Source organism: Carlito syrichta, unplaced genomic scaffold (genome assembly GCF_000164805.1).
Source record: "Carlito syrichta isolate Samal-C Ts95f unplaced genomic scaffold, Tarsius_syrichta-2.0.1 Scaffold59884, whole genome shotgun sequence".
Taxonomy (NCBI): Eukaryota; Metazoa; Chordata; class Mammalia; order Primates; family Tarsiidae; genus Carlito; species Carlito syrichta.
The window spans coordinates 247,696-266,242 of NW_007003980.1; the positions used below are offsets into that span (position 1 = coordinate 247,696).

The window sequence follows — 18,547 nt, forward strand, 5'->3', positions numbered from 1 at the left end:
CAAATTGGCAGACTGTACATTGTGGAGGTCACAGAAAATTATTACTGTAAAAATGTTCCCCCACAAATTAGCATAAATAAACTGTTCTCTATGGTTTCTAATATGCTACCTAAAAACACGGTGTTGCTTCCCAAGGGAGTCTGGTTTCAATCCAAGGCAGATGAGCTAGATGGAGCCAGAATGGCAGTGTTTGACAGACACTAATAAAAAAGACCAGTGACATTTCACAGACTTGCAATATTCTATTTTATCAGATGCAGTAGAGATCAGAAGTTAAGACCATGAGCTCTGGAATCAGACCTGTGTTCAAATCCTGAGCCCACCACTGTGACCTCAAGGAAGCCACTTAACCTCTCCAAAACAGTATTCAAAGCTGATCGAGGAGGTGAGAGCACCTTCCTGAAAGGCTGCCATAAGCATGCAATGTAGGCAAACTACTCAGTACACTACCCAGGCTGCAGGTTGAGATCAGCATACGACAGTTATTTTTAAGTTAAGTTTAAAAGCATAAACCAGTTTAATCGAACATATTTGCTTGGTACCATGGTATTATAGGAAAGCCAAGTTTTATTGCTTTGAGGAATCCCAAAAGGAAAGTACATGGACAAGAGGGTAGCAATACTGAAATGGATAAATAACTTATATTTTCATGATTAGCGCTGGTGTCATTACTTTGCAGACATGATGATTTCTTTCTGTGCATTTCTAAAGATACTGCAACATTCTCATGGACATGCTCCCAATCTCTCTCTTCACATTTTAGAAACTAGAAAAGGTAAGAGACAAGTTATATACTCGCCCAAGAGCATATAAAAGTTTGCAAAAGTGGTAAAGATAGATAATCATTTTTATATAGGGCTTTATCTATTTCTTATAAACTTATGGTGATATTCCTTTGAAAAGGGTGAATCAATGGCACAATGTTAGAATATTTACAATTTTTTCAGAAATCAAAATTGGTTTGTTTTGAATGGTTGACGGCTAAGGTGAACTCTAAATTAAGTGCAAAATTAAATTCAAAGCCAAGTAATCTTTTATTGATTTATATAGCTTAGTTGTAGTGTACAGACGTCACAGGCAGGCAGCTTTTTTAAAAAAAATATATGATTTCTGCAAAGTGACTTGAATTGCATAAAAAGTAGCACCAATATGCCAATATCCTAACCCCTGCCCAGGACATATGACCAAAATGTAAAACCACAGGCAAGTTTAAAATGTCACAAATAAGTTGTCTATTTTTAAATTTAAAAATTACAAAATACTCTTAATGTTTGAGAAAGAACATCAAGTAATTAGCTAAGAAGTTATGTATACACTATTTTCACTTCTTAGGCTAAGGGTCAACTTCAGACTCCAAACCACTTTTCCCAGAAAAACAAATACAGAAGATAAAGTAGTAACATTTTATACTCAAAATAGTATCTACAAGGTCACAGCAAAGGAAACAATTTTAAAATGCAATCCACCCTGCAATTCAATAGGCTGTTTTCCAAAATGTAATTTTGAAAGTTAAACAGCAGGTCCTGACAAGAACTTTTATCTACTAGAATGAAAATATCAGGTGTATACCGGGTAGGTATTGTTTTGTAAACTTTTGGAGTGTGTGTGTGTGTGTGTGTGTGTGTGTGTACTGGGTTGCAATGCAGAATGTCTTATTTTGAGTTGCTGTGAAAAAGGACTCTCAACTGTTCTAAAAGCAAATTTTACCTTTTGGAGCCCCCTACAGGCTCTAAACGTTAAGAACGTGAATCCTACAGTAAATACATCACCCTTCTGTTGGAGGGCGGTTCAGGAACTCACTCCATAATTTATGCGGGAATAAACGTTGACACAGCAACAGGCAGTGTTTGCCCGAAGAACTCAAACTGAAAACAGGGGCAGCCTCAATCGTGAAACCAAATCATCTTCAAGAAACAGATTAACGGATCAGGTCCACATTAGGCCTTACTAATTATATTTAAAATTGGAAGAAATATGTCAGTATTTCACAATAATAGTGGTCTGGGCAGACTAAGAAGAAATAAAATCATGAGAACTTTTTAGAAAATGCTAATTCACCTTTGTAAGTTTTTTCCAAATGAGTGCTAAAAATTTAATCAAAAGAAACATGGCTAAGTGATATAAAAGGCTTGTTTCCACCCCACACTCTCCTACATAGGATTGAGTAAAGAACAATTTTGAACAATCAGGTGCTAAACCCTAACTCCAACACTATTATTTTAAGAACTAACAGATCACTATATCAAAGTAGTAAAACTTTATGAAGTGGTTAGAAAACTGATGTGATATAAGCAATACAGGCTACAAGCGAACAGACTATTCAATTAAGGACTTTTTTCCTCTCTGCTTTCACAAATGGAAAGATAATTTAACATACATAAAAGCAATGCTCATCATGTTTATCTTAATAACCCCCACCCCAAAAAATTTAAAATGTTTGTAGAAGGTTAAGACTAGTTGCAAACTGCAAATATCTCACAAAACAATCATCAAACACTGTTCTGACCTTAATTTCACCTGTATCAAGTCGCCTATCTCAGAATGCTGGAATGGTTTAGTTAACTTAAGGTCGATAGCAGAACAGGTAAGAGGCCAAATGGTAATGATCCTGTTGAAAGGGGATCTCTTGGCAATCAAATCAATTTAGCATAAATGAAGGTGATTCATAACATATCCAAGAGCAGCATATAGCTTTTTTCTTTTTTTTGAATCAGCACTGGTTGGTCCCTCAGGTAGGGCTTGGAGACTAAAACTGAATATAAAATGAGCAGATATGCCCTGCAAGGTAATGCTGGTTCATTTGGTCTAAAGCAACCCTATCATCCAATATTCCACATATTGACAAAACAATTCTATCTAGTTTACTGTAACATCTAACCCAGACTAAATAGTACGCTGGGGCTCATGACTCAAAATTTACCCTTGGCTTTAGCACAAACTCACATCAAAATCAGTAAAAATATCACATAAAATCATGAACTTCTGTGAATGAGAGCTCCATTTTAGCAAAACATTTGACTTACTACTCTTAAACAGATGTAACTGTGTTCAGAATTATGCCTGCCCGCTCCAAAAGTCCCAGAACTAATGTTTATTACAGAGATATCTATATGTGGGATTGAAATGATCTATTCAAAACAAATGGTCACACACAAACTTATTTGCCATTTACGTTATATAAAATATAAAAATTTGAGAATGAAAATAAACTTTATTCTCATTTAGTATTTTCCTGTATGAGCTGAAATTTAAAGAATGACCCTTCTTAATGCATAACCAATCATTTGAAGAATTTTTTTTTTTTTTTTAAGAGTCTCTGTCACCCAGGCTGTAGTGCAATGGCACGCTCACAGCTATCACAGTCTTGGACCTGCTGGGTTCAGGTGATCCTTCTGATCCAGACTTTCAAGTAGCAGGAACTACAGCCACACATCACTACACCTGGCTAATTTTAGAGTATCACTCTGTCGCCCAGGCTAGAACGTCGTGGCACGCTCATGGCCACTGCAGACTCGACCTGCTGGGCTCAGGTGATCTTTCTGCCTCAGTCTTCCAAGTAGCTGGAACTATAGGCGTGTGCTACCACGCCCAGCTCATTTTTTGATTTATTGTAGAGATGAGGTCTTACCAAGTTGCCCAGGCCGGTCTCGAACCCCTGAGCTCAGGCAATCCTCTCGCCTCCGCCTCCCAAAGTGCTGGGATTACAGGCATGAGCCACTGCATCCAGCTTTTTTTTTTAATTATAGAGACCTTGCCAGGTTGTCCAGGCTGGTCTCGAAACCGTGGAATCAGGCAATCCTCTTGCCTTTGCCTCCCAAAGTGCTGGGATTACAGACGTGAGCTACCGTGCCAGGCTGAAGAATTTTCTTTTTTTTTTTTTTTTGAGTTGGAGTCTCACTCTGTCGCCCAGACTGGAGTGCAGTGGCCGTTTTCGGCCACCGCAGCCTCGACCTGCTGGGCTCCGGCGATCCTTCCGCCTCAGTGAAGAATTTTCTAATAGCAATTTTTAAAATGAGAAAACAGGACTCTAAGTGATATCCTTTCCTTCCCATTTTCATCACAACTCAGTTCTTGGTAAGCTCACTGCCTTTTCCTGCTATCAATGACAGATCTTCATCATATTCAGAATGGATGTTTTTTAAGTAATCTCTTCCAAGGGTTCCCTCTCCCACCTCCCTACGCTACCTAAGGAAACTGTCCTTATTAGTGTTGGTAGGCACAATGAATATGCTTAAGGTAACATTACGATAATTGCTTTCATGAAATTGTTTTGTGCTTTATACCTGGGATACCAAGACCCATCATGTCCAAAAAAATACGGCTATCAAAGGTCACTTACAAGTTGCACTTTAATACCTTCTCTTTCACTCTCCAGACTACTTTGTTGAGAAAGTGATCCTACTGAATATTTAATAGTCAGTGAGTGACTCTGAACCCAACTTCACATTGAGTGACATTCTCTCGTGTACATAAATCCAACATAAAACGTACAAACATCTCCACTACTCACTCTCTCTCACAAGCAAGCATACACACACGTTTACTTTCTTTCCAGAACAAGCCAGAATTACAGCTCTTTTGGTGATTGTTATAATTTTTGGAATGGTTCATAAAATTTCCAAATTATTTTAAATTTGTAATACTTTCATCTTTTTTTTCCAATTGTGAACCATTCCATATTGCATCTTTATTGCAAAAGTCAACATGCTTCTTAGAAATTCAGATTGTAATCGATAAAACAAACATTACATAAATGAATTTAAATGTATAAACAGTTAGAAATTCAACAATATCTCCTATTATACTATTACACAAGTTCACAATTTTGTAAAAACTATAATACAGGCATACTATACATCAAGAGGAACCACTATTCCTTTTCACATGATTTTATCTTTTTTTTTTTTAATAATCATCTATCATCATGGACCCTTTTTCACCTTAACAAGACTGTTTTCCAATTTGTCATGTTAGCTGGTAACAATATTTTCCCAATGTTAACATGAAGAAAATGAGGAAAATTTTGGGGTTCCCTTTTGAAGCTTGGGCACTAACCCACTAGTAAGTTAGGCTGACCTAGTTGACTGGTAGCTATTATTGCTGATCAGCTATCTATAAAGATGTCATACACACTAAGAAGAACAGCAGAATTTGCCTCAGATGCTATTATGTCATTTCTGTAAATGAAGATGCCAAGAAAATAGATCATGGTAGTTAATCACTTTAAAGAGAAATTCTAAGTTGGGGATTTGAAGGCAAGGTAAAATATCCCAAAGGAAATGTCATTTTATACTAACTTCAAGTTTTCTAATATTATAATCGACTCATATTTCCAATCCATTTTTCAGAATCAAATACATTTTAGAATTCTTAGAAAGGACAATTTTAAAAGTGTTTTTAGTCCTATTTATGGTGAACTGAAAACCAAGTTTTATAGAAGGGCTTCACACTTTACTGAAAAACGATGTGTTCTTCACTTTCAAGTCCTTCTCTTTCACTCCCTCCCCCTAATAACTAAAAAGTCACATCCTCAACTCTCTCTCTATTGAGAGTGCAGTAAGATGTCCATTTTGAGGTTAAAAAAATCATATGAAAAGGAATCTCATTCTGTTGAACTGTCAGTCTACTGAAAATTTCTTACAGTTCCATTAATTTACTGTAATTTTCAGTTTCCAGATACAAAAATACAACAATTCTTATTGAAATCTATACGCTGGTAGTTTTAGTACACAAAAAAAAAACCAAACAAATTATTTACAAAATTATACAGTTTAAGAAAAAACTTTGTACAAAAAATATATAAATCCTTTGTTCCCTCTATCACGTTTAAACTGTCAGGACTCAAAATATTCACCACAATGAATCTTTCAAAATATATACTGACTGAGCCACAGACATCAAGAAAATTTCATCAGGGATGATGGAGGAGTAAGGAGCAAGATTGTTTATACCAGATACCCCATTCTAATGTTTTATTTCTGTATAAGCTTATTTTACCTTCAGTGTTACCAGAAATATAACAAGAGTCAGAAAAGGGGAAGTCCTTATTATTCCGAAGGGAAAGTTATATGAACTTAAAAATGATCCTGGTTTGACACATCATTCCAGGAATGTAGAAAAGATAATCCAAATGTGAGATTTAACTTCTTATAGCTAAGTAAATCTAGAGTCCTGATGGTTTTAAGTTCTTAGTGAATAGTTTCCATTTTGAGAAAGTTTCTTCCTCAGCAAACAAAATCCTTGATATAGTGTTCACCAAGAACCTTCTGAAGCCACCAGGAAGTTTTCAATTTTCACACCACACATATATAAAAACACAGATGTATATAACCTTGAAAAAGTGACATCCTATGTACATTAATCATTTTATTTCCCCAGGGGTCAGTACAGTGTAGTGTTGCTCCTCTGCTTTTCCATCTGACATTCAGAACACAAGGACATAAATTTACATATACATTTTACTTAACAGATACTCTGCTCTATACAGTGTACAGTAAGAATGCACACAGTAAAGAAAACTGTCTACTGAAGGATGCACATGTTCGTGGATAGCAACAAGCTACAAAATTATGAAAAAATAAGTTCCTCTGATCAAAGTCTAGCTGTGATTTCCATTTATTACTAGCATACCCAGGACCCACCCCCATCCCCACCCCACCCCACCCACCTCATCATCATGGTTTCAATTTAAGAAACAAATTCCAGACACTTTTTAACCCTTTTGTGTAACTATAACTAAACTGAAGCTTCAAAAGAGAGAGAGAAAAAAAAGCTGGTGGCTCTCTCCTCCCCAAAATCCTTCCATTATTTTCATGAAAACATCACTTATTATCAAGGTGCTGGTTTAGACCTTCCACTGGAGACTAACTTTTGGTGGTCCAAATGAACCACTTACTTCAATAATAGCTAAGTCAGGCCTATTAAAAAAAAAGGCAAGAGGAAGAAAAGGGGAATAAGAAAGGGGCAGTAGGTGAAAGAAAGCCTTTTACATTCTGAAAATGGTATTAAAATTTTTAAAAAGAGGCCCAGGAGAACCACTGCTAGGTATCAAAGCAAACTAAGAATCGGCAGCAGAGGAAGTCCAGGGCTCAATGATGAAAGAAGGAAAATACCTCAGCGCTAGCTACCATTGCCTTATAACACTTAAGAATGGAGAGTTGGTTGCGAGTTTCACTGAAATAGTACTACTGCAAATAAAAACCATTAAAAAAAAATTAGACGGCATACAAATTGGGCTCCTCCATAGGAAAAATTTAAAATAAATGTACTTTTCTTCCAAGACCATTCTTGAAAGCAAAAGGGTATTTTAACTACAAATATCTCCTACTGTCTGACAACCCATCCATAATAGCTGAGAGTTAAGAGATTCCAGGCGATTTTGACATTTAATTAAATTTTATCAGTAGATTATAATCCAAAATAAAATTTCTGAACACCCTGTCATTTACATCATAATCCAACACCAATAGCAACCAAAACATGTGGTGTGGCAAATAAGGCTCTAGAGATTATCCATGTCATTCCTGTGGATCTTCACAACTGCATAAAAGTCACTAGGCCTTTGGTGCTTTAATATCACGTACAGTTATGAGATGTGTTTAAATAGCAAACTTGCTGTCCTTAAGCCTACTGTGTTGAAAAGAAAAATTTAAAAAAAATTTTTGGCTCATTGACTTCTTTAAATAATTTTTAAAAGTTGTTCCTCTAAGCAATATTTCTAGAAATTACACAGCTCGCATCAGATTTCATCTTCTCCATGAACGAGACTCATATTCATCTTCATCTTCGTCATCATCATCATGCAAAAACAAATCTGGTGTTTCCGTTTCCTGAAGAGAGAGAGAATAAAATCTACTTAGTCGTACAAGAATGTTAAAGAAGATACTTTTTAGTCCAAAGGACAGACCAGTAAAGCCCAGATTGCTTTATAAGCAATGTACTCAAGAGTATCTTTCAGGACAAAACTAAAACAGTTTTTTAATAGCTATAAAAAATTTCTTCCCTGCTCATTTTGTTGATGTTGTTTTAAAGTAACATCACCTATTTATTTATTTAAAGAAGGTTTTGACAAAGCGCAGTGGCTCATGTCTATAATTCCAGCACTTTGGGAGGTCAAGGTGAGAGGACTGCCTAAGCCCAAGGGTTCGAGACCAGCCTGGGCAACTTGGTGAGACCTCATCTCTACGACAAAGTAAAAAAAAAAAAAAAAATTAGCCAGGTGTGGTGGCATGTGCTTATAGTTCCAGCTACTTGAAAGGCTGAGGTGGGAGGATTGCCTGAGCCCAGCAGGTTGAGGCTGCAGTGGCCGTGAGCGTGCCACTGCACTCCAGCGTGGGCGACAGAGTGAGACTCCAACTCAAAAAATAAAATAAAATAAGACAGGGTCTCGTTCTGTCACCCAGGCTGGAGTGCACTGGTACGATCATAGCTCACTGCAGCCTCAAACTCCTGGGCTCAAGCAATCCTTGTGCTTCAGCCCCTGAAGTAGTTGTGACACAGGTGCATGCCCCCAGGTTCAGCTACTTTTTTTGTTGGTAGAGATGGAGTCTATGTTACCCAAACTGATCCTAAACTCCTGGCCTCAAGCAATTCTTCTACCTCTGCCTCCCAAAGTGCTGAGATTACAGGCAGCAGCCACCACATCCTGGCCTACTTGCTACTTGCTACTTGTTTCAACAGGAGACTTCCATTATAGTTATCATCAAGAAAATAAATAATGTGTGGACATTTAGTAAGAAAATTATTATTTTTTAATCTATGGGATGCATTTCTGATAAATTAAGTTAATTTTGTCCCATTAACTTAAAAAATTAGGAAAACAGGATGGCTGTGGTGGCTCACACCTGTAATCCCAGCATTTTGGGAGGCCGAGGTAGAAGGATTGCTTGAGTCCAGGAGTTCAAGACAAGACTGGACAACATAGCAAGACCTCGTCTCTACAAAGAAGTAAAAAAATTAGCAGGATGCAATGGCATCAGCCTGTAGCCCCAACTACTTGGGAAGCTGAGGAGGAAGGATCACGTGAGCCCAGGTGCGCTGTGGTGGTATGCTATGGTGCGCTGTGATGGTATCACTGAACCACTCTAGCCTGGATGACAGAGTGAGACTCTGACTCAAAAAAGAAGGAAGGAGGTTCCAGCTGCTTGGAAGGCTGAGGTGAAAGGATTGCCTGAGCCCAGCAGGTCAAGGCTTCCGTGGCCATAAGCGTGCCACTGCACTCCAGCCTGGCAACACAGCGAGACTCCAACTCAAAAAAAAAAAAAAAAAAAAAGAGGAAAGGAGGGAGGGAAAATAAATTAACTACCACTCAAACTCCTAAATCTTTCCTCTTATATCCATCCAATTATTTGTAATAGGTGAATATATTAACTTCCCCATGATACTAACATTCCAAATAATATGTAAAATATCGGTCATTTTAGACAAAAGTAGATGTATCTAAAAACATTGCCAAATTACCAAGACTTTTCTTTTCTTATTTTAATATTTTATTTTAATATAGGAAACATTTCTGCTTTTGTTATTCAAAATTACCCATATAATTGGAAGACACATGACCAACTATAAATGCTAGATATCTTTTAAAACTAAGATTTGTAATAAATCATAAAACCCTTGCAATTCAAGTGTTCGTTTTAATTATAAATACAAGAGAAAGACAAAATTAATTCTCATATTTCAAGAGGCTGATTATTCAGTACATGTATTATTTAAGTGGTTGGATTTCCAATTCTTCCCTCCAAGTCCAATTTTTGCATACTCTCACTTTAATCAATTGTACACAGAAGAAAAATAAGAAACTCAAATCTATTACTATGAAACTTGTAAACCAAAAGCAAAAACAACCAATCAAAGTTTAATCTGTTGGCCAGATACAGTGGCTTTCACACCTGTAATCCCAGGAGGCCCAGGTGGGAGGAGTCCTTGAGCCTAGGAGTTCAATACCAGAATGGGCAATATAGCAAGACTCTATCTCTACAACAAACAAATAAATAAACAAATAACTTTAAAAATTAGGAAAATAGGACAAGTGTGGTGGCCCTAGAACCCAAGTAAAGCCAAAATAAATGTAAAGAAAAAAGAAAAGAATGTCTTCCACACCAGAATAAAATAACCCCCAAAAGAGTTTTTATATCTCCACACCTGTTCTACTTCTTCAGTAAAGTTCTAGAATGGTCTTAACTAATTGCATGTATAAAAGAAAATCCAATATTTATTTTTAAATTTATACTATTTATGTCACGAAAAATATGTAGCTGAGAACTGATCTAATTCAACTCTTCTTTTTAATCATTGGATTTACCTCCTCCTTAACTTCTTCTTCCTCAGTTTCAGTGGATATAGATGGTACCTTGGGCTTGTGCCATGATATTTGTAGCCGACGGTCTTTGAATTTTGACCCTTGGTTTGCAGCCTAAAATATATTTTAGAATATATTTAGAACATATAAATTTGCACTCATATTTACTTTCTTCACATTCTGTGCTATTTTAAAAGTATAATGATTTGGGGAGGAAAATCTGTTAAGATGGTTCTACAATGTTCAATGAGGGCTAGAAAAATAAAGTCTTTTTTAATTGGAGTAACTACATGTTCCAGTTTGCCTAAAATAATCCATAGTGCATATCTATGTCAGGTAAACGTTAACATCTCACTCTACTTACAAAAGTTATGAAGAGGACAACAAGTATATTTTTAATACAGTTACTGGCCCCTAGCAATGATATCTACATATCTATACTCAAACCTTAAAAATATGTAAGCAGGCCGGGTTTGGTGGCTCAGTCTATAATCCCAGCACTTTGGGAGGTTGAGGCAAGTGGACTGCCTACACCTGCGGGTTTAAGACCACCCTGAGCAATTTGGCAAGTCCTCATCTCTGCAATAAAATAAAAAAGAAATAACTGGGAGTGGTAGCGCACATCTGTAGTTCCAGCTACTTGGAAGGCTGAGGCAGAAGGATTGCCAGAGTCCAGCATGCCACTGCACTCCAGCCTGGGCAAAGGAGTGAGACCCCAACTCAAAAAAAAAAAAAAAAAAAAATATATATATATATATATATAATGTTAAAAATCATTATATATAAATATAAATACATATAATATATGATATATGTAAGCAATTTTTTTAAAAAGGTGACTATCTCATGTCTATTTATTTCATCATATCTCTTACAGTACTGTGTTTAATATAGCTCTTCCTACTTCCTCTTCTGAAATGCTATACAATGGCAAGTACACCCCAGCTCGTCTATGCATTCCACATATGTAAATTAAATACCTATTATCTTAACTCAAAGTAAAACTGCTCCATTTCAAATGTGTTACTTGGTACTGATTTCTAAACATTTTTTTCTCCCTAGTCAAGTTCCAAAAAAGGAAAGTAAAAGCTTAGTTTTCAAGACAAAGCAACAGAGACAAAACAGAAATCCAAAGTTTCATACAAGTGAAAGCTTAGTCATCCCTACAGCTTTTCTTTCAAGGGCCCTGGATTACAGATATCCTCATCTGGGGTACAGTTCTGAAAAACATAATGGAAGGGGTTCTTTTTAATTTGGGGTTTCACTCTAGTTTGTCTAGCAAAATTGTGGATCAACCTCATGAACATATGTCAAATGTCTCCATAAAACACTATTTAGGCCAGACTCAAGCTACCATCCAGTGATCTCAGAGGGAAGTTCCCACCACTCCTTGTGGGGGCGGAATGCTTATAACCTAACACAAAAGTCTGACTCATGGGCCACACCAAACTAAGGAATCAAAATGATCCTATCCAAATACATATATTTATCATCTTTTAAAAATCAGGTAATGTGTATAATAGAAATCATTCGTCCTTACTCTGTTATTTTTTGAACTATGGATGGTTGAATCCATGGACGTGGAATCCACGGATGTGAAGGGCCAACGGTATACATGAAGGGCAGATTGCATATCCAAGAGCAATGCGTGTATATATGTAGTCAAAAATATCTTTACGACAGAAACACTACTTATAAAAGCCATAAAGTAAAATAACCCAAATACCCATGAATGGAGGATGAAAAAATAAACTGTGGTGTATTTACACAAATGAATAGTACACAATAAAAATGGAAAATTACTGTTGCACATAACAACACAAATGAATCTCACAAACATAATAAATAAAAGAAGTCGGGGCAACCCCTTTGGGCCTCCTCCCACTGTGGGAGCTTCTCTGTCCTCTCTATAAATCCTGCTTTCTTACTTTAAACAAGTAATTAATTAATTAGTTAAATAAATAAAAGAAGACACAAAAGAATACATACTGTGTGATTCGATTAATATAAAATTTTTAAAACAGGCAGAATAATACTACAATATTTAGGAACGTGCATTTAGGTGATAAAAACTACAGTCAATTCTCTTTATTGGTAGTAAAAATTGCCAGAGGCTGGGCATGGTGGTTCATGCATGTAACCTCAAAACTTGGGGGGCTGAGGCAGAAGGATCACTTGAGTCCAAGAGTTCAAGACCAGCCTAGACAACATAGTAATCCCTATTTCTACAAAAATTTAAAAAGTAGCCTGGCATGGTAGCGTGCATGCCTACTTGAGGGGCTGAGGTTGAACCCAGAAGTTTGAGGCTACAGTGAGTTATGATCATACCACTATACTCCAGCCTGGGTGACAGAGTGAGTGAGACCCTGTTTATAAACAAATAAGCAAATAAAAAGGTACACAAACATGGAATAAGCAAATACTAAACCACTGCTTCTAGGACATACATGGTGAAATTCTTACAAGTCTCTAGAAGATCACAACATTTTCTTCAATTGATCAATACATAACCTGGTTTTATGTGTTTCTGTTTAAAGACACCTTATTTATACATATTGTTGATTCTTTTAACATTGAACTCATGGCCAAAAGCACTATACCTTATACCTGAACCAAGTTTAATTAATGCATGTTTCTTTGTAAGGCAAATCACAGCCTTCTTGCACTTAGGAACACTAGAGACAGCACTTCAGAACAACACTGAGGAGCCATGTTAAACAGTTTAACCTCCAAAAAGAAGCACAAAAAAATGAGAAAGATGTGGCATTAAATAGGTCACACAGAGCCAATAGATACACAAAATAATGGTCAGCCTCACTAAGCATCAGAGAAATGCATATCAAAACTACAATGAGATACCACCTACCTCCAGTAAGGATAGTCAACATTAATTAAAAAACAACAACAACAAAAAGTCCAGATGCTGGTGTGGGTGCAGAGAAAAAAATGCTTCTACACTGTTGGTGGAGTGCAAGCTAGTTCAACCTCTATGGAAAGCAGTGTGGCAAATCCCAAAAGAACTAAAAATTGACCTTTTATACAATCCAGCAATCCCTCTCTTGGGAATATACCCGGAGGAACATAAATTGTCCTACAAAAAAGACACCTGCACACATGTTTATTGACACACTACTGACAATAGCAAAAACATGAAACCAACCTTGGTGCCATTGAAAGTGGACTGGATAAAGAAAATGTAGTATACACAATGGAGTATTACACAGGCATAAAGAAAAACAAAATCATGTACTTGGCAGCAAATTTGATGGAGTTGGAGACCATCATACTTAGTGATCTAGCACAGAAACAAAGAACTGAGTACCGCATGTTCTCACTTATAAGTGGGACCTGAGCATTAATCACATCAGCAGAAGGGAGGGATCAGCAGTTGCTAGGCACTGCCAGGAAAGGGGGAGCACATAACAACACAAAAGCTACTTGGTCCTATACCGGGGGAGGGCCGGTTGGAGGCCCAAAAGTCACCTGCAAGCAGTCTACTTGTGTAGTTAATCCTTACTTGTACCCCACATCTCTATAATAAAATAAAATTTTATAACAACAACAACAATAATAATAGATCGTACAAAGATTATTTGTTTACAGTATGAAAGCTGAAACAAGAAGGCAGAGCATCACTTTATTCGACCTCAACTAGGAATATGACATCAGGGAACTCACAACTCTGAATGTCTGAGAATGACTACAAAAGCACCACGAGTACTGATTTTGGAGTTATAAATAAACTTTAGTGAGTAGATGAATTGGCAAATATAAAATCTGCAAATAATAAGGATCGATTATATAAAGAAAGCAAGGTGATTACATAAAGTGAGGATAACTGTTACTTCTCTGGGGAAAAGAAAAGAGAGAGGTTGGAAGGGAGACAAGGAGGTTTCTGGGATGCTGGAAATGTTCTATTGCTCAGCCTAAGGAGAAGTTATATGGGTGTCTGTCTTCTGGCAAATCACTGAAATATATGCTTATGATTAGTATTGTTTGTTTTAATAAGCATTTTAAATTAATTATAATTATAACCTTTATAATTTTAAGGAAATACCAAGTAGCTAAGATTTTTATGTGAAAAAAGCAAGGTTTGAAATGCAGCCCTGTATTTATAACATGATCCTATTTTGGTATGTTTTTAAAATGAAAGGCTTTATATATGTATTCTTACATAGTATTTTTTTCTATAATATTTAAGAATAGTGACTATCTTTTAAGAATAGACAATGATTAATAAAAGATTAGAGATTTTTACTTTTATTTTAGCCATTTGCACATTTTTTTATTTTAAAAAGTACTTTAGGATTGGCTGAGTATGATGGCAGCACTTTGGGACAATCCCGGGAGTCCAGGGGTTTCTACAAATAAAAAGAAAAATAATTAGCTCGATGTGGTGGTGTACACTTGTAAACCCAGCTACTCGGACGGCTGAAGTGGAAGGATCCCTTGAGCCCAGGAGTCCAAGGCTGCAATGGGCTATGATCGCGCCACTGCACTTCAGCCTAGGCAACAGTGAGACCCTATCTCTTAAATAACTAAATAAATAAATATTTAGGGCTGACCTCTCAAAATATTACTTACCTACTAATACCTAATTCTTCTACACATACCTATATCCTCTCACACACATATCTAAATATATCTACATATGGCTTGAAATAATGCCCTATTGGGAAAAAAATTAGCTGTCCATCAATATGGGACTATTTAATGTAGTATGACAAATCTATCCAATGAAATACCATGCAGCCATTTAAAAGAATGAAGCAAAACCACATGCACTAGTACAGAACAATCTCTCTCATAACAATCTAATATAAATTAAGTGAAAAGAGCATATACCAAAGAGTGCTGTATCATGTGTTACCACGTATACATAATAGAGAACAAATAATATATTTAGAAAAAGCATATCTCTGAGAAGATATATAAGGAACTGGTAACAGTAATTGCCTACGGAGAGTGAAACTGAGCAACTGGAGATAGAAGGAAATCTTAATTTTTATTGTATACACTTTTACACCTTCCACATTTTGTGTATGTGTGTCAGCCAAGAAAGTAATATAATTCAAATTTTAAAATATACACCATAAATGGAAAATTATATGCAAGGTTAGGGTTCTTAGTAGCAGTTGCTCAAGAGAAATTCATCTAGGCCAGCCATTTTCTCAGATTAAAAACTGATACCAAATCTGTACCAGTCATCATTTATCAATCACCTGACTGGCAAGGATAAAAAACCAAAATTCAAGTGCTGCATGAGGGTGTGAGGTACTCTCAGCAATGCCATTAAAAATACAAATTAGAGCCGGGCTTGGTGGCTCAGCCTGTAATCCCGTGCCTTTGGGAGGCTGAGGTGAGTGAATTGCCTGAGCCCATGGTTTCGAGACCCGCCTGAGCAGGCGAGACCTCCTCTCTACAATAAATTTTTAAAAATTAGCAGGGCGTGGTAGCGCGCGCCTGCAGTTCCAGCTAGTTGGAAGGCTGAGGCGGAAGGATCGCCGGAGCCCAGTAGGTCGAGGCTGTGGTGGCCGGGAGCAGCCACTGCACTCCAGACTGGGCGACAGAGTGAGACTCCAACTCAAAAAAAAACAAAAAACAAAAAACAAATTAGTACAACATTCCTGAAGGGTTATTTGGCAAGCTGCACCAAAATTTTAAATATGCATGCCTCTGATTTAGTTGTTGTATTCCTTAGAACTTACCTAAAGAAGTGGTACTCAACTGGAAACAATAACACCACTCTAGGGGGTATTCTGGTGGTCACACTGACTGAAGAGCACTCACCGCCACTTATTAGGAGGAAGCCAAGAATGCTAATAAAGATCTTGTACTGTGCAGGGCTGTCCCACATAATAAAGAATTATCCCATTCAAAAATGTCAAATCAGCTGGGCACGGTGGCTCAAGCCTGCAATTCTAGCACTTTAGGGGGCCAAGGCGGGAGGATCACTTGAGCCCAGGAGTTTGAGATGATCCTGGGCAACATCACAAGACAAAAAATAAATAAATATAAAATAAATCTCTGTCAAAAAAAAAAACCAAAAAAATTAGCCAGGCATACTGGCATGCACCTGTAGTTCAGCTACTCAGGAGGTTGAGGTAGAAAGAGCATCTGAGCCAGGAAGCCGAGCTGCAGTGAGCTATGATCATGCCACTGTACTCCTTCCTGGGTGACAGACTGAGACCCTGACTCAAAAAGAAAAAAGCCAAATCTATATGTCTATAGCATTGCTCATAATAGTGAAAAATGAGAAACAACTTACCTAACTAACCCATCAATAGGGGGCTGGACATATAAATTAAGACACATTCTTACAACAGAAAGCCTTTTAATAAGACAAATGTCATAAACATGAAAGAGTATCCATGACACACTATAGATAAAAAAACAAGACTTCAAAATAGCGCAGGCAGTATATCACAGTTACAGAGGTTGGAAAGATGTCGATAAAAATGTAATCGGTAGAATTTCAGATTTGTTGTGCCATCTCAACTTGTGTTGTTTGAAATGTTCTAAAAGCAGAACATTTTTTTGAAATGTTCTAATTTTTTTTTTAAATTAAGGCAGCTTAGAGTTTCACTGTCTTTGTAAAGGCCACAAAATTATTAATGCCATATTTCACTACTAGAACTAGCTACAATTATATTTTTATCTGAAGAATCCTCTACATAGTAAAGTATGCTGAAAATCAGTGACAGATGATGATAGTAAATGTCAGTAGTTCACAAAACCTCTACATTATGTCTTTAGCAAGATCTAATGAAAAGCAATTAATGAAGTACTGGAAAGGTTTCCCCAAATATTAAATACAGAGAAAAGATAACTTCTGTTCTGGAATGCAAAAGGAACTCTTGCCTAACTATAAGGTATCAATCATTTCCATGTTCCAGATACTTGGAAGATGGGAAAAAACATCTAGAAAGGCTGTGGAGAAAAGTTGATTGTGTATGAGAAGTCTTCAGAAATACAGTAGAAAGTCTCAGGTGCCTTATATAAAGTTCCAGGAATGGCAGGGGTGGGAAATCAGAGGTTCTTGCCAGTAAGAACATTATAATTATAAAGAATTTTGGGGGTACAAGGTCTAAACAGTACAGGAGAGATTCTTAACCTATTACCTTCTTAAGGCTCACGGGGTTTCAGGCTAAAGATGGGGAACCGACCATCTGTTGAACACAGTTTCATACCCCCCTCAACTAAAATAATAGTAGATTTATTTTTTAAAGCTATAAACTCACACAAAAAGAAAATATGAGAGAAAATACAACAAAGCCAAAAACCAGGAGGTGGGAAGCTGAAAGACTAGTGAGAAGTCAATATATAATGCTTAAAATTTAAAAACCTAAACAGTAGAAATAGGAGAATCAGCTAAAGAGTTAAAAGTGGATGTCCCTAAAGAAGGGAAAACAGGAAATGAAGCAGGAGACTAACAACCTGTGGCTGTTAGGCTGATGTGGCTCTTTAAATGACAGGCATGTAGACTGGGCTTGGTGGCTCAGTCTGTAAACCCAGCACTTTGGGAGGCTGAGGTGAGTGGATTGCCTGAGCCGCAGATTCGAGACCCGCCTGGGCAACTTGGCGAGACCTCATCTCTACAATAAATCAAAAAATTAGCCGGGGGTGGTAGCGCATGCCTGTAGTTGCAGCTACTTGGAAGGCTGAGGCAGAAGGATCGCCGGAGCCCAGCAGGTTGAGGCTGCGGTGGCCAAGAGTGGCCCACTGCACTCCAGTCTGGTCGACAGAGTGAGACTTCAACTCAAAAAAAAAAAAAAAAAAGATGCGCATGTATACAAACTAAAAAGTTTATAAAAGTTTCTAAGGTATTGAGATTATTGTTTTATTCTTTCTCTATCTGCATATTTCTAAATTTTCTTCAATGAACATCATGGAAGATACTGTTAGTTGTCTAACCAACAACTATTTAACCTTTTTCCTTTTGAACAGATCTTGATTTTCATCACCAGCCGATCACCACATGTGAGCTTCAGCTCAGCGGGTGAACCTGATTTGTTTAATTCAATCATGGTAACTCTTTCCTCAACAAAGATTAGTTCAGAAGTGGGTAAATGACAATTCTGGCTAAGACACCTGAGGGCAAATCACGGGGTAGAAGTGGTGGTAGCAGGGGAAGTGAGGATATTTATGGGAAAGGTAAGAAACATCCTTCCTTTTCTGCCTTTGGACATTCTTGTTAGAGGCTATGATGTTTGTTGATGTAATAGCAATCCTGAGGGAAAAAAAGCC

At 37.1% G+C, this 18,547-nt stretch overlaps 1 protein-coding gene across 1 annotated transcript in view; it reads right to left on the bottom strand.

Annotated features, from left to right (window-relative positions):
• Window positions 1-4,576: 4,576 nt before the first annotated feature.
• Window positions 4,577-18,547, bottom strand: part of RBM27 (RNA binding motif protein 27) — an 80,728-nt gene continuing 66,757 nt past the window's right edge. Inside the window, exons 20-21 of the mRNA XM_008050357.2 lie at window positions 10,304-10,414; window positions 4,577-7,829 (exon numbers count right to left, since the gene is read on the bottom strand). Of these exons, the coding sequence (XP_008048548.1) occupies window positions 7,746-7,829; window positions 10,304-10,414 (195 nt within the window). The 3' untranslated portion in view covers window positions 4,577-7,745. The remainder of the gene's footprint in view (window positions 7,830-10,303; window positions 10,415-18,547) is intronic.